We start from the raw sequence: 25,156 nt of genomic DNA, 5'->3' as shown, positions 1-25,156 counted from the left end.
ATTGTTAGTTTAGTGAAAACCAGTGACGCATTTATAACCCCAGGACTTTAAGTGGATTTGTACGACTCATCTCGAAAGCCCCCTGCGAATAAAGTTTGGGTCGCGGCCCCACAGTTAAACAGTCCCGTCGCCACAGTGGTGGTCGGCTGAAGTTGGTTTCCTGCGATTCCCAACTTCGAGGAGCAAATGCGAGCCGATCTCACCGTCAGAAAGAAGTCTCGCCCCCCAGACAGCTACATGCCTACAGCGGTGTGCAATTAATCAATCGTTACATTTCTACAATCGTTACACTTCACTCATGGTTAGAGGAAACTGGTTGCAGATGGCAGCAGCAGCTCACATAACAAGCAGTAGACGTGAACGAACTTAATGTTAGGTACCCACACATTCCAACATGTACCAATTCGTTAGAAATTCCGTAGAGGAATGTGTGTACGAGGTGCATGTACAGTCATAGGCGTACGCAAAATTTTCTCGGGGGGGGGGGTTCAATTTTTCTTTCTTCTCAGGGGGGTTACGTGTTTTTCATACAAAATAGCACTATAATTCCGGCTTGAAAGGAGGGGGGGGGGTGGTTAGAACCCCTTTGCGTACGCCAATGTGTACAGTTAAGTAGAAGCTGAAAAATCCCTGCCGTACACGGGATTTGAATGACCGATCTCGCAAGCCCTTGCGATCAAGTTTGGGTCGCGAGCCATAGTTGAAGAATTACTCGCTATAAGTGGGCATGTGCGACATATCAGTCCCTGACTGTTAATGGATTTGAGCGACCCCCTCTTGGAAGCTCCTGCTAACCAAAACTCACAATAGGATTCAACAAGCCATGAACTTTTTATACACAGGTAAGCACCCCCAAAACATATCTTAATCTGGAATGCAAGAATTTATTATTATTCATTCGCGCCCGGTCCCCCCGAAATGTGAGAAAATGGCGGAAAAAAGATGGCCAAATCGATTGTTCTCTCACTCTGTTCCCCCTTCCCGAACGAAATTTCTAGCTACGCCCCTGCATGAAGTACTCGAAGGATTTCATCGTACAAAATATGCGACGACTTTTTTTTTAATGAAAACCAATCCGATAGCGTTCCACTTCAATAATATCACGTCTATCTCGCCTCTGATACGCCACATGGGGGCGTACCAGAGTTGGGTTCAAGTGTTACGTCAACGAAGTTTTAGAAATCTTTGACCCCCCCCCCCTCCTCAGCAAAATTTCGTCAGCACTTCCCCCACCTCCTAACGCATATTGGTGGGATCAGAAACGTAAGCTGGAGGAGGCATAGGCAGGGCCGCAACTAGATGCTTGGTCACCCGGGGCAAGCGCGCATTTTGACGCCCCCTTGTAATGTTGAAGGAGAGGTTTCAGAATGAAATTTGCGCCCCCTCGAGTCTAGCACCCGGGGCACGAGACCCACCTGCTCCCCCCCCCTAGTTGCGGCCCTGGGCATAGGGGGCTTCGTGCGCCTCCCCCCTCCCCACAGATGAAAAAATGCAAAAACATTTTTTAAAAAATTAAAAACGACGCAATTCAAAAACCCGTCCGCTAACGGGGAGGGAGGTGTCCGCTATGGGAGGTTTTACTGTAGTCTCGTATGGTCACACGGGTTGCTCGCTATGTCGAAGGGGAAAATTTTTTTTTATTTATAATGGAAATTTAGGGTGTGACTAAAGTGTCTCGAAATCGGACAGGGGTGAACGCACAAAGTTTGGGATTCCCTGTACGCATCGGCAGGAAATTCTCACGAATATTCCGGAGACTAGTAGTTGAAAAAACAGATTTAGATGGCGCTAAAAACCACGACCGAATATCATTTAGCTATCCCGGAACAAATTCTGATATCTCTTTGATGTTACAATGCCAAGTGTTTTCTCAAAAAACTGCATGTTCATTCTGTGACATAGTGACGAGATCAACCGCATCTCGTCACTATGCCACAGAAGTATGTCATTCTTCTGTGACATCTTGACGTCACCACGTCACGTCAAGACGAATGGCGGAAACTGGTAACTACGACGGTGTAATTCAAGAGCTGTTCGAAGAGGCCATTGACAGAATATTGGATCAGATGCCCGCAGTGTTTCTCTTCAGCAGCTGTGCGGTCGTGTGGGCATCGTGAGGATCCGGGTTCGAACCCCGTTGGTGGCCGGCTGAAATTGGTATTCTGCAGTTTTGGAACTTCGATTCGTGAATGCGAGACGGTCTACCATTTGAGAAATTCTCACCGCAGAAAGCGGGTAGACCTTCAACACGATACTTACATAAAATAAAAATTCAAGCATTTACCATCTATATTCCAACATATTTAAGACAGGTGGCAGCACCAGCAAGAACGCAAAACAACTTTGATAACATAAATGTGCTGGGAGCCCAACACTCAGAACATACACATTGCGGCATGTACTGTTTTGTTAGAAATTTCGCAGAGAAATGTGTACGAAGATGCATTAAACGGTTAAATAGTAGTTGTAGTATTTCTCTCCCTGCTTCACATACGGCTCCGAAGGTGTCGTGTGTGTGCGTGAGTCATGGGCCCCACATCCTGCAGCGGGGCCCCTAGACTGGGATCTTTGGCGGGCCCCTGGGTCAGACTTTTAACGAGCCCCTTCTGTAATTAATTTGTAGCGTGGAAAAGCAAAAAATGATGAGAACTGCCCTGTCAGCCCCTCCTATGTGGGGGCCATGGTGCGAATTGTGCTCTATGCGACCCGTGCTCTGTACAACCAAGATAAAAAGAAAATGGTTTTGCCCCACACACCACAACGATAGTTATATTCATTGAGAGACTGGTTATTTGTGGAGATGAAGATCACAAGGAAGAAAATTGGTCACTGCCCCCACGGGGACTCGAACTCCGGTCTCTCGCTTGCCGGACTAGTGCTCTACCACCTAAGCCATAGAAGCAGACAGAATATTTCACCCTTGGAACGTATATATATGTTGAAAGGCACCGTACATTGACGGCGTCAACAATCAGCTAATCGCTCGTGAATGATATACGCCAACCAGATGGCCACCTTCATCTCAACAAATAACCAGTCTCTCCATGAATCTTGTATTGACAAGTGGAGAGGACATTTCAATATGCATGTGGCCACCTGCTTGGTCTCTACACCAAGAGGGATGAGACCATCCAGACTCCACGTGAAACGCAACAACTGAGGAGGAGCGAAAGACTGAGAGCAAGGGCAGAAGCCGAAGACAGCGTCGATAGCGTACTCTCCCAGGAAATAGAAGAATTAGAAGACGAAGAATACGACACAGAGGGAGAGCAATCGGAGAAAGAAGAAGCGGTCGAAATATGGGAAGACTCTGATTTCAAATAGGATGATCCAGTGAAAGAGTAATCAAGAAACAAAGTCCCAATGATCAGTGTTTAAACTGTGAAGCACCCAACCAAAAGCTGAGGAGCTTTTGAATAATCGAACAACCCCCTCCCCTCATGCTGAAGGACCTGGCACCTGGTCGGACCAATGTGACACGAAGGGCTCACCCGAGCCAACAAGCCAATGAGGGAAAACATGGTTCAGGACCTGGCTCTTGGCCACAGAGAGGAACGGGGGCTCGGGCTTAATAAAGCTGGAAAGGACATCAGAAGAGCTCATCGGAATAAATTGTATATTGTATAATAGAAATATTTAAATCTGTTTTTTTTTTTTTTTAATTTGTTTTTATATTCAATGTTCATGTATTTTATATTTTATATGCATAATAAAGCACCCGACATCGCCCAGCCCCTCATCCGGGCAATGGCTAAAATTGACAATGGTCGATAGAGCCTGGGCGGTGCACGGAATGAAATGAAATGAAATGCTTGGTCTCTAAGGTTGAAACATTCTATCTGCTTCCATAGCTTAGATGGTAGAGCACTCGTCCGGCAAGCGAGAGACCGGGGTTAAAGTCCCCGTGGGGGGCAGTGATGAATTTTCTTCCTTGTAATCTTCATCTCCACAAATAACCAGTCTCTCAATGAATCTTGTATTGACAAGTTGAGAGGACATTTCTATATGGATAGTTATCTTGCCCCGCAAAGAGCACGTCACCCTATTCATATACGAGAGGAAGATGGAATCAGCTGTTAATGAACATCCGGGAAACATGACACATCCAAATGCGGATGATATATCTAATCTCCATGCAGAGATCTTTCTGGAGACGCCTCCCGTAACGTTACGAGCTAGTTTTTCGAAATAAAGAAAGAACTTCCAAGAACTCGACAAGTCTCTTTCCTAATTGCTCTCAATTACCAGACGAACAAAGGCGCATTGGTTTTTTTTCTTCCGTCTTGCGCTTTTCCGGCGTTTACAATCGACCAATTAATTAATTCCGTCTTATTCGACGAATCACGTGTTTATTTCATTCTTTGAACAACTATCGCCACTTTGGACTGTGATGATCTTCTTCGCGCTACGAGTGTAACTTACTTCATCCACAACTCATTCGATTACCATCATCGGGCGCTTTATGTAGAATAATACGTAGATGGACCAAAACAAAAAAACATGCGTGCACGGTTGTTATGTCTAGTGTCACGGAAACAGCTTATTGACTGGTTTTAAACGTTCTTGATATCGTCAAAGAAGTCGCTAGACAGGAGAACGTCGCCTCCGTTTTCCCAGGACAAACAGAGTAACTACAAGTCGGTGTTACCAAATTATTGAGACGAAGCATGTTTACGGCTTCTAATAAATGCCATTCTTTCTCCTCATACGTGTTTATCAATGAGTCACAGTTTGCTAATTAGACCGGGCTAAACAGAGACATCCATTGACTCACACAAGAAGAAAGCTGATGCGCTCTGACACGGGTTTTGAACTCTCTCTTTGAGACGGTTTTGCCGCGACTAGGTTGTTTATCTTTCAGTTGAATTGGGAGGTTTGGTTGGGAGGAAGAATACCCATCTTGTTGCTTAGATCTTTCCTAAACTGCATACAAAAAATATTACAATGACGAACACGAAAATATTATAAGCACGATTCGAGCTGAATTTTCCTATGCATTAGTTTTTACGAAGTTGACACGGGAATATTCAACTGTTTTGCAAGATTTTCAACATTTTTCGTCATTAATTTGTCGAATTCTTCCAAAATTTGCAGTTTTTTTTGGAAAAAGCGTTTTTCGTTTTGTCGACATTACGAACGGTGTATTTGCCAGCAAGCAAAGCACCACAACGAAAGAAAATTCTACGGGAAACGATCGGAAGAAGTGTGTGTGTGTGTGTGTGTGTGTGTGTGTGTGTGTGTGTGTGTGTGTGTGTGTGTGTGTGTGTGTGTGTGTGTGCGTGCGTGCGTGCAGCATGTTTCTTTCATCGGCAGACCCGCGCCCTTCCAAATGTTTGCAATGCGTGGATTTTCTTACCCTCTGAGAATAACGCTGACAACATTTGAAGAAAGAAAAATTCGGAAAGGACATATGGCCGTCAAAACAATTGAAAAACTGGTTTTTCTATGCGGAGGGGGGTGGGGCTCGCCGCGTCTGCGTATTCTTAGAAACAAGCAATAAATACGAATCACTCTAGTGTCCCACTATAAATGGTCATTAACCAGCTCACTGGCTATTTTCGTATATGTCATCAATACCCCCTAAGAATTTATGGCTTTTGCGGTGACAATGTGAAAAAAACCGTCGTAGCAACGTGTTTTTATTGTATACGAAAATCATGCGCATGTTATGCACATAAATGATGTTTTTTTGAAAACGTCGAATAATTGAGGTTTTGCGTCGAACAAATGAATTATTTTAACACTTAAATGTATAGGAGCGAAATGCAACCGAACATAAACGTGGAAGTCGTATAACTGAGCGACGCATAAACGAGGTTCTACTGTCACTGGTTTAGAAGAAATTCGGCATGGACTGTCCAACAGGCGATCGCCTCTCGAAGAACCGAAAAGTACTGGAAGAAATTTTCTGTCCCGTAAAATACGGGTCTACATAACGAACCTACGCAATAAATCAACACAACACTTCGGATCCGCGCCATTAACGGCTATGTTACTACCGTTTCATTCCCTTTAAAACATAAGCGAATACTGTGTTCTCAAGGACGGAGGCGAATCACCGAGGGTCTGTATAGTGAATGATGGGGAGGGGGGGAGATTCCCCATTCGCCTCCTATGCTTTCAGCACGGCCGGAACTAGAGGGGACAAACTTTTCACGTAACAGTGCACTGCGCATGCGTATCTACTGTTACATGCGAAGCTGGTGCTACTGCTAAACATTAGATGCACCTCGTTCATATTCCTCTACGGAACTTCTAACGAATTGGTACACATTGGAATGTGCGTGTACGTGCTGTGCTTCCATCTGCCATCAAATTTTAAAATTACGAGTGAAGTGTAATGACCGAAGAGTTGTATCGTTGTGGGGCCTGTTGCTCTCTGCGGAGAGACATTTTAAAGGTGAGATTGACTTGCATTCGCACCTCGAAGTTGGAAAACACAGGAAACCCAACTTCAGCCGACCACCACTGTGGTGACTGGGAGGGGGGGGGGTTGCGAAGCTGGTGCTTTCTTTCTTTCAAACCGAGTACAACTCAGGTCTATCGCCATCTATGGGCGATTTACTACCTAGTGAGTTGTGCCGGAAGTGTAACTATGTGTGTAACTAACAGTCTGAGTGCGTGTGTAGTGTTGTGTTTGATTTTTCAGTGCCACCATCTATATTTCAGAAGTGAAGTGAGTGATGTGTTATGATTGAATTACATTTGTACTGTTTGTAGGTCTTGCTCTCTGTGGCGAGACCGGCTCGAATTCGCGCCTCGAAGTTGGGAACCACAAAAAACCAACTTCAGCCGAAGCTGGTGCCGCCATCTATGTTTAAAATATCGAGTGAAGTGTGACGATTGTATATTTGTGTTATTGAAGGTACTCTCTTTGGCGAGACATTTTAACGAGGCGATCAGTTCGCATTCACGGCTCGAAGAATCGATTCACTCATTCATTCAAACCGGGCACGATTCCGGTCTATCGCCATGGGCAATTTACTACCGATTGAGTTGTGCCGGAGGTGTGTATACGTACCTAACAGTCTGAGTGTGTAACTAGTGTCGTGTTTTGAATTTTCAGCGCTGCCATCTATGAGTGAAGTGTAACAATTAAATATTTGCATATAGAAATGTGGCACTGAAGGTGTGGCTTGCTCCCTCAAACTTAATTTTGTACAAATCAACTAAGTGGCAAATTTACAAATCGCTTCAATGGCTCGTGGCACAATTCCCGAGCATTTAAGTGGCCCGTGGCACAATTTTCAGATCACTGAAGTACGCCTCAAAGATCTCTTTCCCATCCAAAGATCACTGAAGTACGCCTCAAAGATCACTTTCCCATTCAAAGATCACTGAAGTACGACTCAAAGATCACTTTCCCATCCAAAGATCAGTGAAGTACGCCTCAAAGATCACTTTCCCATCCAAAGATCACTGAAGTACGCCTCAAAGATCACTGAAGTACGCCTTAAAGATCACTTTCCCATTCAAAGATCACTGAAGTACGCCTCAAAGATCACTTAAGTACGCCTTAAAGATCACTTTCCCATTCAAAGATCACTGAAGTACGCCTCAAAGATCACTTTCCCATTCAAAGATCACTGAAGTACGCCTCAAAGATCACTTTCCCATTCAAAGATCACTGAAGTACGCCTCAAAGATCACTTAAGTAACCCGCGACGTAGTAAAACAGAACTCTCAAACGATCCGTGGCACAGTGCCAGAGCACTTAAGCCGCCCGGACACATTTCCAGAGCACTTGAAGGATCAGTGAAACATTTGGAGATCACTAAAGTGGCTCTGTAGGGGATTTATCAATAGGGAGAATGTTAGTTCATGTGCCCACGAACGAGCGAAACGTTTTTTTCCCCCGCTTTTGGCGCACCGAATAAGATGCCATTAAGAATATTTCATATCATAAAGAGTGGTTGATGACATAAGCATCATCCAAACCTCCCTCTCCTTGGACTTATATACAGGACACCCTGTATATAAGTTATATGTATAAATAAGCATTTAGCATCTGCAAGATTCCTCAAAAGACCGGTTATATTTTTGAAGATGATTACAAGGAAGAAAATTCATCCTTGCCTCCTCGGGGAATCGAATCTCGGTCTCTCGTTTGCCGGACGAGTGCTCTACCAACTTAGCTGTACAAATACAACGCCACAACAGGCAAAATGCCCAACGAGGTGGCTAAGGAAAAATATGCCCATACGAATAGATGAGTAAAGAGATGAACTTTCTTCATCGTAATCATCATCTCCAAAAATATAACCAGTCTTTCGAGGAATCTTGTATTTAACAAGTGGAGAGGACATTTCTACATACATGTCGCCATTCTGGTGGCCTATGCCATTCACGAGCTATTAGTTCGGAGCCTTTCAATATACAGTCGGTCCCCCCGTATTCGTGGAGAGGAAGGGGGGGGGGGTTACGTTCCGGGGATGACCGCGAATACGTGAAATCCGCGAATTACCGAAAACCATAGTTTTTTTTCTTGCATATCTCGTTTATTGAACAGCATGAGAAGAGCACAGAGTAACGCAGAGGTATAAGGGAATGTAAAAGAGGGTGCAGTGATTGTTGGCGATGTTTTTTGAAAGAACATTGTGATTTCTATTTGCCGTTTTTTCTTCTTCATATCATATAATATGTTGGAGTATGTTGACAAGGCTTCCTCTACAAATTTTTCTACACGTCAAGAGCGTACCATAGAGGGATCTATGCCACGAAAACAATCTATAGCTGATTTGAACGTGCGAAGCCCTTCTGCTATGTTTGTTACTCATGGTGTGTGTGTGTGAACTTGCCTTCCATTTCTTGATCTTCTTCATCTGGTACAGCTTCAGTTTCAGCAGCAGTATAAGCTGCATTAATTCCTCCTCGGTCAATGCCTCTGAATTGCAATTGATTTAGCTGTTCGACTTGCTCTGTATCCATATCATTGAACCCAAAGCGCTTGCTCTCTTCAAGCGCTGTTTCGCACCCACCTGTTTCGCTAACGTGACAATGTCTTTTATAGTCTTTTCAGTAGTCTCCGTAGAAATGGTTGCGTTATTTAGCGCACATTGCGGCCAGAGGTTAATACAACCCGAGGTGACTATTTCTCTCTTGGGAGTTGCCACGGCTCTAGTGATGACAGTAATGTCATTAGCGAGCCACCCTAAACATGCACAACTCAAATTTTGTAAACAATACACGTGAATGACCATTTCCGAGTGTTGAAAGAAAAAAGTCCAATAAAGGGGGTGGGGGGCGACTGTATATATACGCTCCACAAGGGAGAAATATTTTATGTTTCCACAGCTTGGTTAGTAGAGCACTGTTCCGGCAAAAGAGAGACCGGGGTCCAGAGTCCCCGTGGAGGGCAGATTTGAAATTTTCTTATCTGTAATCATCATCTCCAACAATATAACCAGTCTTTGGATAGGAATCTTTTATTTAACAAGTGGAAATTTCTACATATATAGGCAGCGTGTGGTCGGTAGTGACCGCTTCCATTTTATTTTTGCGGAACTTGACACAGACTTTAAAAAAGGTTTCCTCAACTGAGCGAGAATACATATAAGCAATACGTCTGTCTGTACGTTAATAAGCTTTAAAAACAAATATTACATGTGTATATATATATATTTATATATTTGTCGTTTTTGGAACATAATGACGCCACAATAAAAGGACGACGTTCCAACGTCACAATGCACACACAGAATAGACCACAGCAGCTGTTTTTCCGTTTTGCTTCAGCAGGACCTCCATACGGGTACCCGGAATTATTTGTACACATTTTTCTCGACTCATCCATCTCTTATTACACAAATGACAGAAGAAGTGGGGGCTGTGGGGATGATGGTTCTCTTATCAATTCTTTGCGAGGAAATGCTTCCAGAGAATTTCTCCCAAGACCAGAGTGTTTCCCAGACTTTTCATGTTCTGCTGCCCCCCTATTACAGAGAAATGATTTTGTTTTGACGTTTCTGCAACTTAACTCTATAGGCTGATGTATTACAAGAAAGCCGAACAACACGCCTTGACTTTGACTTGATGCAGGGGTGGGGAGTGACGAAGTCTATTTCGGAGCTGCAAAATATAGGGGCCATTCAAGTATTACGTCAGCATCGGGGGGGGGGGGTTCGGATTTGCTGACTTTTGATGACAAGGAGGGGGGTTTGAAGGTTGCTTACGTCATCAACCACCCTTTCTGAAGATATGAAACATTCTAAACTGCTGACGGGGGGAAGGGGGGTCAGTGTTTCGCTGACTTTTGCTGACGGGGGGGGGGGGGTTAAAAATGGCTGAAAACCTGCTTACGTAATACTTGAATGGCTCCATAGGCTTCAGAGCATAAACTGGGCAGCGAAATTAACTTACAAGAATATTTTCGTTAACCCTCACCCCCATGGCCCCCACAAGGGGTGGGCTGACAAGGCTCCAGCCCTGGGGCCCGGGAGGATTTTAATCATTCTTTTGTTTTTTCACGCTATAAATTCATCATAAAGGGGGGCCTCATAAAAGTCTGGTCCGGGGGCCCGTAAAAGATCCCAGCCTAGGGGCCCTGCTTCAGGATGTGGGGGCCATGCTCACCCCTTTCCAAAATAAAACAACTGCACTGTCTTTTGTTATCAAACAACTTTTCATCAGCTTATTTTTTGTTTTTGGTGTTTCAGGCTTTTGACACCTTGTTTCAAAGAGTGGAATGTCATAAAATTTTTCACAGCAGTGTATTTAAGATGATTTTTGCTTACTCTTTGCTGTCTGCAACAGCAGCACTTCAAATGGGCCAAAAATTTTCTGTATAAGTTTCAATTTTTTTTTATACTCGGAAACAAATTATCGCAAATGGGAGAGAAGAATTTCGGAAGAATCAACACGATGTTTGGCGATTCAGCACTCGTTATTTCGCGAGATCAGCGACCTGACCAACACCCCCCTATAGATAAGATCTATCTTATCTATAGGGGGTGTTGACCTGACACTCGTTATTTGGCGAGATTATCGGTCTGACACTCGTTATTTGGCAATATTGGCGATTTAACGGTGTGGAAATTCGGTTCTTTATTAGTTTCTAAATTAGCATTCGTAATTTGGCGGACATGCTCTTTTATTAATTCCGGAATGAAAAATTTTTTCACGAAATATCGGGATTTGATGCAGTGACGATCGACTGCAGTAGTCTGCTGCTTCCAGAGGGGCGACTTTTTTTCTTTTTTTGGAAAACGGAAACAGACTCGCATTTGCGCTTTAAAGCTGGAAGACCATCGCAAACCATCTTCTGTTTCACTATCACGGATATTATCGGGGTTTCGCGATGGAAAGCCCGATGAGGGGCCGATAGTTTAAATTAAGGCGATAGTTTAAGCAAAGAAGGAATAAAGCACGCTCTTCTCCGGAAAGAATCGTTTCGCGGCAAACAGGAACAAAAAAAAAATTTTGGTGTCCTTTTCAGAATTCCGGGCATACTGAAACGAAATTCGCTATTTTGGCTATTTGGCGCAGAAGAAAAACGAAAATACACTGTGGCCATGACCATAATTGGTGTGCCGGGGTCCCAATCGCTCGCCCAGCGCGACCCAACCTGATTGGGTAAAAGGCTTATATCCCGAGAGGGACAGAGCCTGGGTCGTGTCTGGTTTGTAGGGGTCCCAATCGCCGCTGTATTAGCGCGGCCCATACCCCCTTCATCTATTTTCGCCATCTGCTTTGCGAGTTGCGTGAAGCCATATGTCATTTGTGCAGATTTATTAAAATTAACAGTGCTTTTCATTTAAAAGATAGCGCCCAGAGTGCTTAAGAAGTTTAAGAACTTTAATGGTCAAGTGCTACTCATACAACATTCAACAATCATTAATTCGCAGGATAGTGTAGAACGCAGACTGCCTACTTTCAGATCGAAGTTTGTTTTGCCACTTTTTCAAATTTTTTGATCGATTGCCTGGAGCTGAGCTTTTCGGGGGGGAGGGGGGAGCGAGCCCAGGGCGTGAAGGGGGAGGGGGAACTATCAAAAACTAAATCTTCCAAGGGCCGTCAGCATACATTTATGCTGAAGTCATGTGCATATAAATTCAGGAGATAATCTGTACAATAAATAATGATAAGTATATACTCCCACCAAAGAAAGAAAAGGGGGAGAGGGATCAGGGGATTATTTATATTATGTAGGCCTACATCTTATTTAAAAATACACTATTGGAGCAGGATGGCGCAAGATGTCAATTTTGGCGCAGTACGGCGCAGAGTTCCCACCCCTGCTTGATGGGGGGCCCTGGGCAAAATAAAAATTGGGCACCCCTTCTCCGATTGCGGTCGACGAGGTCTGGTACGTCAGCAAATACAATACATGGGGAATACACGATTTTTTCGGAAGACTGGTTATATTCGCAGGTGATGATTTTTTGCAACACACCATGATCAAAAGGACATTCACTTCAGTTTTAAATGAGAAATATACTGTAAAATTCTCCATGGAATATCTTACAGTTAATGTCTTTACGAGTCGCACTCTCATAGGAGTAAAATCATTCATAATGTCATCGAAATCTTAATTTTTGAGTTATCTCAGCTTCGATACACAATAAAGCTAAAGAGATGACAGTTTTTCTTGCAAAACAAACTTGAGCAAACTGATGATTTCACCACTTTTAATACGAAGAATGATATTTCTCTAGAACAGTTTTTGATATTTTGGTTATGTTGTCGATGATGATCCAACGCTGTCCCAACGTTTGGAGAAACGTATTTCCGTAACCGCCTCGCTTACAAGCGATTTGCAGGAAATCCGGAGGATCTCTGTTTGAAGAATCGGTGATAAACAGGTAATCCTAATCCTAACCTAACCACATGTTGGAAAAAGGGAACGAAAGTAAGTAAAAAAAAAAAAAATGAAAGGAAAACAGTATTAGGGGCCGTTCAAGTATTACGTAAGCAAATTTTTAGCCATTTTTGACTCCCTCCCCCCCTTGTCAGCAAAATTTCGTCATCAGCTCTGCCCCTATCAATCCTAACTCATATTTTCATAGAGGGTGGTTGATGACGTAAGCATTATCCAAACCCCCCCCCCCCCCATTGTCATCAAAAGTCAGCAAATCGGACACCTTCTCCCCCCCCCATCGATGATGACGTAATACGTGAATGGCCCCTTGTACATAAGTATAAGAGGGAGATGTATAATAAGAGAGATAAGATACTTACATATAATAGAGCAGGTACGAAGTAAATGTCATTTCCCCCCCCCTCCTTACCTACCTGTTCTCTTTCGCTCTTAGATGCATATACAGGTGGATTGAGAAAAGACGGAAGACACTTTAACAGGTGATAGCGCACACCAATACAAACAATTGTCATCAAAGAATGCACGGTCTAACATGAAACGCAAACGTGCATGCGTCATAGAGAATAAAATGCGCGGACGTCAGCCCTGTGAAGTTATTCCAGCGTGCAACCGCTCTAACACGTGTAACGTGTAACGCACTTTAGTAATACCGAGTCCTCGCCTTTTATTCACTGGGATGCAGATTTGCATACGGTTTCTTCTTCCCCAGGTTACATTTGCATGCTTCTTCCCCCCCCCCCTCCCGATAAATTTCAACGGGAATGCCATTTAATAACGTTTTCGCGAGCGGCCCTTTTCAAAACATACTAGCGCGTTTCCGTTTCACGTTTGAAACGTAAAGTTTCATTCTTTGATGAAAATTGTTTGTTTTTGTGTGTACTACCACCTCCTAAAGTTTTTCCCATCTTTCCTGAATCACGCTGTAGTAGAGGGATACATCACGGAGGCAAAAAGAACTACTTTTTTTTTCTTTTGTAGGGTCGCAACAAAGCTTCGCGATGATGTAGAGAGAGGAAAGAAAACAAAGATGGCTTCTTTCAATTTATTCCACTGGCGCTTGGACGCAACATTACGTCCTTGATCGTAAAGTGGTTAAACCTCTATCGTTATTAAACACTAGCTATAATAATACCCGGTGCTGCCCAGGTTTTCTTCAACGAGGCTTTTTGGATCACTTGATATCTCCCTGTTTCTTTAAGAAACATGCAAACCGTGTCTAAGTTAACCAATATGGCGACTTCCTGCGCGATTCATGAAAGAAATCTAGACTTTAAAGAAACGTAGAAATGAATATAGTATTTTTTTCCCATTGTTTAGGGGGGCACTAGGTATTTCCATTCCCCCCCCCCCTGAACTTCAAGTTAGTCATGTGCCTGTTTCAGCTTCCAAAAATGCTTAGTTAAAGCTTTGGAATGTTTTTGGTGTATTTTTTACGGGCCCATAATTAATTTAAAACCAACTAAACTATATGAATTTATGCAGTTGAATATCAAAAGACAATACGGAGACATTAATTTTCGTGCTTGAGAACATATAAATAAACGTTTGAAATCAATGTTATTGCATGAATGTCCAACGCAAAAGTAGGTCAGGGGCTAGTTACTTCCTATTTAATCTCCTTTGCTTCGTATATCCTCTAAGCGAACTCAATATATTTCAAAAATCGAGAATTCAATACAATTTTTTAAATTATTGATGTGACAGAAAACCCCACCAAATTTCCGCATTTCTACAGTAAAATCGGCAATTTTAACACTGATTTCTATGGGAATTATCCTTCGCCTGACCCTCAAAGTGATGCTGATTGTGGCGTCTATTCAAAAAGCCTCATTACTGAGAGTATTGAAAAAGTGGCAAACCATTACAAAGGCATAAACTATTATAAATATAGTAACAGGATTAGAGAAGTGACAGACCATTGTTGTAAAGGCATACACACGTCTGAAACGCATCGCTAGGGGAACCACGGTAACTAAAGTAAACGTTCCAAAAGTGATGGTTGAGGCCCAAAAACCATTGTTGCCCGACAGTTTTTTGCCCCTTTGGGGAATTTGCCCTACTCTGAAGAAATTTTAAAGTAGCCTATCGTTCAAGTCGGGGCCCGTTTGGTATAAATGCAAAATTTGGCGACGATCGATCTAAAATTGTAGATTTGTACAGAAAACATACATACACACACAGAAAATCAATTTTATATACATAGATTTGTGGCATAGTGTCACCAACCTGAACTAAGGATGAAAATTTTTTGCAGTTTGTCTGAAAAAGTGTTTGCAAGATCACAGATGCATAGAATTTTGCATTGCAAATATACAGGATCTTCATGAAGATTTGGAGATTTCATGCAAACTTTCTTGTCATCGTTCCTTAAAGAGGATATTCAGTCAAAAATATATTAAATTGAGGAATCGAAAAAAGACTGTGACACATTGAAACATATCTTCGTCACGGAGTTAATATTACAATAGGTGTGCATTGTGCATGCTGTGTAAACTCTATTACTAATTGGGATAACATTGAAATTGGTATTTAATATGGGTCTGCTAATAAGGGGCACTTTGGAAATAGTATGATGGGATTTAGGGAAAATTCTCTTTGATTTTCCAAAATTTTACGAATTTGAGTAAGTATATACTGTCATAAATTTTTGAGGGGCCCCTGGGCAAATGCCCATGTTGCCCAAGCAGAAATCGGGTCCTGCAACCAGCGCTTTTACCGCCCCTTTCCAAAAGACGACATCGCTCACGTTGAGGAAACCATATCTTAGACCAGAGGGATGTTGTACAACCTTCGGCCCAGTGTAGGCGCCAAAAGACGAGGATGAGGATGCGCAACTCTGTCAACAGGAAAATGAGGTAATAACTATATTTCCAGGAAACGCGGGCAGCAAACGAGATGGTGATTAGCAGCACCAAGACCCACGTGGTTACTAAAGTCGCGGATTATGTCACTTTACGTTACTGACTCTATAAACGGTAATGATCCGATCGCCGTGCAGACGATTTACTATTTAATTATCCAATTAATTGAAGGTTATGGTGTGACACGATTCAGCCATTCAACCTTCATGTTCGTCACCACTTGGTAATCATCTTTTCATGCGATCAGAAGGGATGATGCTCATTCGAGATCCACGCATCATGACCAAGGTATCCAGGCAGGGTCGGCTAAAGCTCACCTACCGCCCTAAATACTATCCTGGCGAGAGTGACTGCGTTCCTCCAATATTCAAGGAATCAAATTTTTCTTCATAGCTCAAGCCCCCCCCCCCCCGTTGCCAACAAGAGACTTGGTTGAGAGTCCTCTCAACCAAGTCTTATGGCCTATAAGTATGGTACCCAGCATTCTATTCAGTTTTTTGACCACCGCTGTACAATGTTTCACAAAACTTAAGCCGCTCGTCAATGAGAATTCTCAAATCAATGACCCTAGCGGCATCCGGGATAGTGACACCATTCGACTCATAAGTGAAACGTGTATTATTCGAACCCAAATGAACGGCCATGCACTTGCCAACTAATGATTCCAAACACATTGCGGTTAATTACTAATGAGGTATTAATTTTCCAAACAGTCACAAATAAAATAACCTAACCAATGGACGTAAAGGAAATGTAAATTAGGGCTACTTTCCTAGTTCAAATGCCTTTTTTTTTCTCGTAAGGAAATTACGATAAAATTCGTACCTTTCCGAAAATTCTCCGAAAAGGTCTTTAAATACCCGGTTTTGAACGAATTCCATTCGAGTCGTGGAACTAAAATTACTTTCAATTAATTAAAGCTCACAAAACGGGGCTTCCATCAAACAACGCTTTTGAAACTTTCATTTGACGTGTTCAATGAACGACCAAAACGGTACCGATGTTTATGAAAAATCGTGGTAAAGGAGCCAGCTGCGGACCACAACCCGGGTGCGATAACGGAACATCTGGATTGAAGGTTACGGGATGTTGTGGCTTGGTTCCAATCGAAAAAAATACACGTCGCCACCGACACGAGAAACGGAAGCGTTGCCAAGAAAGACGAGAGAGAGAGAGACACTCGTCAGCTGTTGGGCCGGAAAAACCGATCGATAACGGCTCGCCACAGACCGGGAAGTAACATTTCCCCCAAAAAAATCAATATCATTAATTTCGGCGATATTGAGGCCCGTCATTTGAAGCCCCCCCCCCCCCCCTCCACGCTTTAAAAAAATACAATAGAAATGGACAAACAAGGTGAAATAAATACATACGGTCAAGTATACGTTCTTTGCCCCGCCCCCTCCTGGAAAAAGTTGAAATGACTGTCCTGGGGGCGATATCGATTCTGTTCAGTCTTACAGGTCGAAGACCATCGATAGGTCACTCCGGTACAGCCGTTTTTAGTTCGTTTCTAATCTGTAAGAACATACCACTGACCCCTCAGTTCCACACGGCCGGAAATGCAAAAGACAATAACAATTTGGCACTCTCTAAATGTCGAAGAACGAGTGGCAGAAGGCTAAAGGCAATATTATTGGTGAGGGAGCACGAGACTTATCCCACGACCTGACCTGATCCCACGACCCTAGTTGCGGCCTTATTTGGTTCACAGGCCATCCATTCTACCAAAGTGAACATCACTGAAAATTAATTTAAGACCTTCCCAAAAACGTCTATCCAGAGCCGTCTTAAGAGCATTATGGGCCCCGGGCCAATTGGTTTCTTCTGAGGCCCTACCTGGAAAATTCTCGGAAATTTCAGTTAGTTTTCATGTTTGTGAGGCCCCTTTTCTCTTGAGGCCCCCGGGTGGACCCATACGTTAAGACGGCACTGCGTCTATCTGGAAGTCGTCCCGATGACCACGTGGTCGATGACGTGCTTTAATCCTGGAAGCTCTTTCTGAGGCACGTGCCCGAAGTAACGAAATGGGCCACATGGCGAACGTATCATCTACGTCCATGGCTCCCGCATCCTGAAAAACAGAAAAAACCAGGTCTGTCCCGGAAAATATGGGACGCAAATTTTAGCAATTTGTAAAATTACCTCCTTTCCCCAACAGCGTGCCGCCCATGACCACGTGTAAAGGCGCGTATACACTAGCGCGCGGATCATGCAATGAAAGCATTCGCAATTGGTTGTTCAGCTATTTGTACGGTGTTGCGAACGATTCTTGAGCTGTTTTCACTGGACGCACCTGAAATCGGTTTTTTTCAACGAACACAAGGGAAAGAGAGAAGCACAAAGGAAGTTTGTGTACCCGCGAGCGGATTAGAACCGCTGCAGGGGGTCGTGCGTTGCAAGATCGGCGCGCTAGTGTATACACGCCTTAATGTAGAACGAGAAGTTAAAGGGTTTATATGCGCCCCCGCTTTAGTGCAGCGCCCGGGGGGCACCAGACCCGCCCTTCCAGTTGTGGCTCTGACTGCGTTTGCCCACGACCGAAATAGTTCTTAAACAGGCGTCCACAGATCCCCTTCGGAAATACTTAGAAATTTCAGTGGGGGGGGGGGGGATGGGGGGTGAGCTTGAAGAAAGAAATACCTAACACTAATGTTTTTTTTGCATCATTACATACTGTTTCTGTGTAACGCTTGTTACGTGTAGGTTGCGTTGCCAAAGCGCCCACTCTCTGCGGAGAGACTTTTTTTATAAATTGAAGAACGGTTCGCATTCACGTCTTGAGGCTACTACTACTACTACTAAACCATACATGTACCTCGTCCATATTCCTCTGCGGAACCTCTAACGAATTGGTATACGCTGGGATGTGCGTGCACGTGTAGTGAAACCTGACGTGAGGTTTGTTTCTGTGTAAATGCTTGTTATGTGTAGTGCTCTGCCATTTGCCACCAGTCACTATGAGTGAAGTGTAATGATTGAATAATTCACGTCTCGAGGCTGGAAACCGCAGAAAAACCAACTCCAGCTCAGTGCCCCCCCCCCCCCCGCCCCCAAGCGTCAAAGGTGGAGTCGACTGATTTAATGTATATATGTATATATGAGCTGACATCATCATCATCGTGCCCCCCCCCAGCAATAATGACCTTGCCCCCCCCCAGACTTCCAAGTCCATCTCCGCCTATGTGTTTAATTCCAAATACTTTCAACTAGATCTCATTCCTGTGGGGCCCCTCTTCTCTTGTGGCCCCGGGCCCATGCGTTAAGACGGCACTGCTCCAGCTGACCACTATTGTACCGTCAACGGGGTTCGAACCTGGATCCTCACGAAGAGAGTCCGACAGACCAGTCACGACCCAGGCTCTGTCCCTCCCGGGACAGACAGGAGAGTCCAGCATGACGTTCACGCGTGCAGACTGTAGAGTTTCGTACTCTGTGGTCTGGTATTTTAGCTTATGTCCGTCTTTAACTATGACCCATTGGATGAAAAGCAATTCTAAATGCGGACAAAGTGTGTACTCACCAGAAGAACAACCTGGAGACAAAGTTCGCCTCAGTCCACGGATTGGGATTCACTTTGGTCTCTTCGAACTCCATGACCGCGCACAAAACAAAACTCACGCCTCGATGACTTTTCTTTTTTGATGGTTTAACGAGATCCCAGGATTTCTCTTCACATCGTCTTCAGGCAAATCTTTGTGTAACGGTATCAGCAACAATAATCCCGGCGATGTTTCTTATATCCTCCACCACAAGAGGTGACGAGACGGATCCCTGCGATAAGCCGCGAGATTTATATGCGGCAGCGGCCATTTCATTTTTTATCTCTGGTGGCGGCTGTTATAAATAATATTCCCCCTTTTATATAACGGGGTATTTATCCAGAAAGAAACGAGAGAATAAATAAATAAAAGGTATATATAAATTGGAGGACGGAGAGAAAAGGAAAGCCCAGAGCGCGCGAGGGCTTCTTTCCCCTCGAATTGCTTTCTCTTTTGTGATGATCAGCTGCTGCTGCTAGGGGCGCTGGTGCTGCCCCCTGCCGAGCTTGAAGGTCAGGCGGGAAACGCGGCCATGTTTTTTGATAGCGAGAAAAAACAGCAGAAACCACAAAATTGACCATATTTCTTCGGGAATAATGCGGGATGTCGAGATTCCTAATACGGGATAGCTCGCGAAATCCCCAGTTAAAAGACGGGTTTTTCCTAGGAATAGGTTTTTTTTTGCGCAGCGTGAACCGAATTAGACCATTTCGCGCAGGCAGAAACGTGTTACATAATTACGCTACGCGTTTGTGTTTTCCTAGCGTAGCGCATCAGATCCAGGCGGCTATGTTATAGTATATGGCCTTGGCATCAGCTACTCTGTCGTCTGCATGCTCCGGTTTGAAGGGAAGGGGGAAAAAAAACCACACAAGAGTGAAGAGAAGATCGGCAAAACACGCGGCGCACGACGCATTTGACTCCTCCAGAAGCAATCCGCCAATCACGCCGGACGTAAAGCGCCGGTCGTAAGCCGTATTACGCTCTGTAGGAAAACAATCGTTGGTGAGTGGACGGCGTGTCGCGCTGGATGAATCACGTAAAGGGCTGACCATATTCCGTTAAAGAAAAGCACATTGATATCTCTGCTAATAACTAATGACTCGGCTTACGAATTTTTCGACTAACGAAGACTTTTTTTTTGGTGACTTTTTTCTACCTCGGCTAAGGATTACACAACCCAACATGAATCTGTGGTTTGCAGAATGGCAGATGGTCTTAAGTAAATCAGACATGCTAATCACTAAAATTACATTTGTTTTTTCCCATCACCGATAGATTTTTCACAAATCAAAAAACAGAGGGAGCCTATTTAATAACATTATTGTGAAATATGATTAAATAAAATACATTGTTTTTAGAAATTATAATTGTTGAGTAAAATGATGATAATAAATATAAAATACAATGCTATGGGTGGCGCCACTCGATGTTCTATATTATCGTGCTCTATTTTCATTCGCGCATGTGCAGTAAATTACAAGCTTATTTTGCTAGTTTATTTCACAGAAATATGGCATCCAGAAGTTTTATAAATAACCCCAGACTGCTTTTGTTACATTTGTGTACGTTGTCAAGAAAAGGCAGAGTAGCATAACCGGCTTTGATAAAAAAGGCATATCATGCTTAAGCCGGGTTTTCCTAGGAGCAGGTTTCCTGTGCCGCGCAAACGTGAATCGTACAGCGTGACACACCGTCCACTCACCAATAAGAAAAGCAGCATGACTGTTTTCCTACAGAGCGCAATACGGCTCATGACAGCGCATTACGTTGGGCGTGATTGGCAGACTGCTTCTGGAGGAGTCAAATGCATCGTGCGCCGCGCAGTTTGCCGATGTTCTCTTTACTCTCTTGCGTGTTTCCCTTCCCTTCCCTTCAAACTGGACCATGCAGGCGACAGAGTAGCTGATGCCAGGGCCATATACCAATGAATGAATGAACGCCAGGGTCTCTGCCACCGGACTTATCCCGTTGCCAAGATCTCTTCCAGCCCAGCTTCGTGGCAGAGTCTGGAACAAAGTGAGCGCACCTAACAGTCTGAGTGTGTAGCTAGTGTTGTGTATGATATTTCAGTGATGCCATCTATACTTCAAATTGTGAGTGAAGTGTAATGATTGAATATTTGCAACGTTGTAGGCCTGTTGCTCTCCGTGGCGAGACTTTAACGGGGAGATCGGCTCGCATTCGCGCCTTGAAGTTGGGAACCACGGTCATATACTACTATAATATAGCCGCCCTGATCTGATGCGCCCCGCTAGGAAAACACAAACGCGTAGCGGTAACACGTTGCTGCCGACGTGAAATTATACTGTTCGGTTCACGCGGCGCAAAACACCTATTCCCTGGAAAACCCGGCTTTACTTTCGTAAGCAACTTGCCAACCGGGACAAGAAATAGGCCCTGCGTAAAGTCTGTCACACTTGTGTTGAACATTTACGGAAATGGATCCAAGTAAAATAAACTCTCTTCCATTTGCTATTCTATGGCGAGAGCCAGCAAGTCATGATGATTGCTGTTTCTGTTTGACCAACATAATGGGCTACAACAGCAAAAACAAAGGTAATGTTGCTTACCCAGAAATCATTTCAGCTATTAGACCTGTACCTCCTACATCCTTTCATTTATTATCTGAATCTGAAGAATTAAGCAGTAAGGGGCCGTTCAAGTATTACGTAAGCAAATTTTTTAGCCATTTTTGACTCCCACCCCGTTGTCAGCAAAATTCCGTCATCACTGCCCCTTACCTCCTAACGCATATTGGTAGGATCAGAAACGTACGCGGGAGGAGGGGGATAGGGCGGCTCGTGCGTCGCCCCCCCCCCCAGACGAAAAAAAAATTTTTTTTAATGAAAATTTCGAAAGAAAATACCTTTATATGTAGTTATTATAATCGATTTCTGTTAATTTCAATGTTATTATTAGGGGGGTACGAACTCAAAATTTCTCTTTAAGAAATTCATTGTGAGCCACCCATTAAGCCTTATATGGTAAACCCTTGACCCGCAGACCAAATGTGGCCGTGAAGGTTATCTGATGTGGCTTCCCCCCCCCCCCCCCCACACACAAACCTAATTTTGTGAAAATAAACCAAGCGACACATTTAACAATCGCTTAAATGACCCGCGGAACAATTCCTGAGAATTTAAGTGGCCCGTGGCAAATTTTCAGATCCCTTGAGTGACATGTGACGTAGTTTTAGAGCACCACACATTTCCAGGTGTGGTTCTACATCACTCAAATTACCCGCGCCACATTCTCAGATTATTTAAGTGGTCAGCGGCATATAATTACGGATTACTTGAGTGATGCGTGGCGCAGTTCCAGAGCACTTACGCGACCCGGACACATTTCCAGATCACTTGGATCCGCGAAACATTTAGAGATCACTAAAGTGGCTCTAGGGCAATTATAATGGGGGGGGGGAATGTTACTTAAAGTGCCCACAAACTATTGAAAGGTTTTTCTCGTTTTTGGTGTACCGGGTAAGATGCAATTAAAAATATTTCATATTTTCATAAAGGGTGGTTGATGACGTAAGCATTAATCAAACCCCCCTCCCCCCTTGTCAGCATATCGGGAAACCCCCTCCCTCTATCGATGCTGACGTAATACTTGAATGACCCCAAAGGTGTTTCTGGTATTCCAGGGGCCGGACAAGTGAAGAGCCAAATTTCTCTTTGCCTTCATTTGACTATTGTGGAACAAATTCTGAGTGAGGGTATGGACCCTCATCCTAGAGCAGGGCCCCTAGGTTTGGATCTTTTGCAGCCCCCCCCCCCCCCACCCAGTCAGATTTCTCACGGCCCTTTCTATAGTAAATTTATAGCGTGAAAAAGCCAAAAGATCATGAGAATTGTCCCGGGCTCTTGTAGGGGCCATGGAGGAGGGAACCAAAATGCACGCATGCCGCCTTGTAATAGAGTACGGGGCGGCACTTGGCCACCACCAAACCAGAACATGGCTCCCACTCTGTCCCAAGATGGCGGCACTTGGCCAGGCTACCAACCTATTCTACCTTAGAATATTTCATATCTTGAAATATTCTAAGTTACTGACGAAATTTTGCTTACGGGGGGGGGGGGGGAAGGAGGAGAGGGGGGTCAAAAATGGCTGAAAATCTACTTACGTAATACTTGAATGGCCCCTTAGATAGCGTTGGTCACATCTTCTTTGACTTCGCCGATGGAGGAGTTGACGGCAGCGACGGACGAGTTTATGCCCATTTCCATCTGTCCCGCCACAGACATCAGTTGGTTCAGCCGTTCTCTCATCTCGTCCATTTCCATCCCTCTAGTTATCACCATTCAAGCCCTTGAATTATCCCACCTCTGACACCAAATTGTTCCGGAATAATTTCTCTCACAAGTCCTTGAAATGATCACAGGATGAAACAGAATGCACAGGACGTCAGAGGTCAGAGATTTATTCACAGTCAGCTATTCACAATTACTTACAAGCAGCAATTTCCCGAAAATACGCTCCAACAATTCTGTGACTCTCTTTCTGTCCGTGCATCGTTTTTATCGACTCGTGGAACCCACGAGAGACAGTTTCCAGAGATATAGTTCTATTTCGTAGTACCAAGTTGGTGGTGCCACTTTCCAAAAATGTCAGAAGAGTTTTTCCAGAGACAAATATAGAAGCTTCGAGCATATCTTCACATTTCGGGTTTGGCAACAGGAGAGAACTGTCCCGAGAAGTTCTTCAAAAACTGCGGAAAGACCTAATTGCCGGTCCTTTGATATCAACTGCATGAATTCATGTGGGTTTTAAAATTAAAATATTTTAAAATTAATTATGGGCCGGTAAAAAGTACATCGAAAAAATTCCACAGCTTCAACTAAGCATTTTTTGAAGCAGAAACAGGCAGATGCATAACTTGCAAGTTCAACGGGGGCGAAATGTCGGAATCGAAATATCTAGCACCCCTTAAAGGAAAAATATATATACAGTCGAATCCCGTTATAACGAAGTCCAAGAGACCGGAGAAATCACTTCGTTAAAACGAAATTTCGTTGTAAAGGAATTCCAAGTTTTTGCATTGTTCCTGTGTTCTTATCTGGGGGAATTAGAAACGTGTTCGTTAAAACGAGATTTTCGCTATAACGGTATTCGTTAAAACGGGATTCGACTGTTTTTCCATTTCTACGTTTCTTTAAATCTAGATTTGTTAATTTCATGAGTCGCGCGCAGGAAGTCGCCATATTGGGGAGGGGGGGACACAGTTTGTATGCCCCTCAAAGAAAGATGGAGATATCACGTGATCCAAAAAGCCTCATTGAAGAAAACCCGGGCAGCGCAAGGTATTAGAGCTAGTTTTATATAACTTTTAATAAGGGCCCTTTCACACGGAGCGGATGTGGATGTGGACACGGGTCCGGAAGAAGTTTTAACAATTGGTTTATATACGGAGCCTTGCAGACGATGCGGCATGCGCCCGCACCTTCTCGAAGTGTTCATGCGGGTCCGCATGTGTCAAAACCTAAGTGCGGGCTCCGCATCCACACATACAGATTTTGTACATTGGGTTGTACTGAGCTATTCACACGACGCGTGTCCGGGTGGAATTCGTCCGCATCTTTGGCTACTTTTTAAAGATGTGGTTTTGCACGGAGTTTTTTCAATTATTTGCCACAAATACCCCTAAAAACACCTTATGAAGGTCCCTGTTCATCAAATATGATGTACCCACATACGTCTATCCCTCCGTTTTCTTCTTAAACAACGTTATCCACGTACGGCGTTCACTCAGGGCCTGATTAAGACGTTTGTAGGCCCGTAGCACTTGAATAGTTTTGGTGGTTCCCCCGATACCCCTACAAGTATATTTTACTCGATATTCAGTCTATAAACTTTAAAAAAAAAAATGAAATTTTACGTTTCAGAAGAGACTAATCTAAGGATGGGATTTCACTCTAAAAAGTTTATGAAAGTTA

The 25,156-nt window shown here is 43.8% G+C and overlaps 1 protein-coding gene across 1 annotated transcript in view; it reads right to left on the bottom strand.

Annotated features, from left to right (window-relative positions):
- Positions 1-19,680, bottom strand: part of LOC149067760 (ATP-binding cassette sub-family C member 4-like) — a 77,491-nt gene extending 57,811 nt beyond the window's left edge. The window contains exon 1 of the mRNA XM_089252219.1: positions 19,202-19,680. Within this exon, the coding sequence (XP_089108345.1) occupies positions 19,202-19,275 (74 nt within the window). The 5' untranslated portion in view covers positions 19,276-19,680. The remainder of the gene's footprint in view (positions 1-19,201) is intronic.
- Positions 19,681-25,156: the final 5,476 nt, after the last annotated feature.

Source organism: Pholcus phalangioides, unplaced genomic scaffold (genome assembly GCF_987345545.1).
Source record: "Pholcus phalangioides strain wild (caught in Gottingen) unplaced genomic scaffold, Ppha-v1.0 ptg000028l_1, whole genome shotgun sequence".
Taxonomy (NCBI): domain Eukaryota; kingdom Metazoa; phylum Arthropoda; class Arachnida; order Araneae; family Pholcidae; genus Pholcus; species Pholcus phalangioides.
The sequence above is the reverse complement of the archived record's forward strand: the minus strand, read 5'-3'. Positions and strand labels throughout refer to the sequence as shown.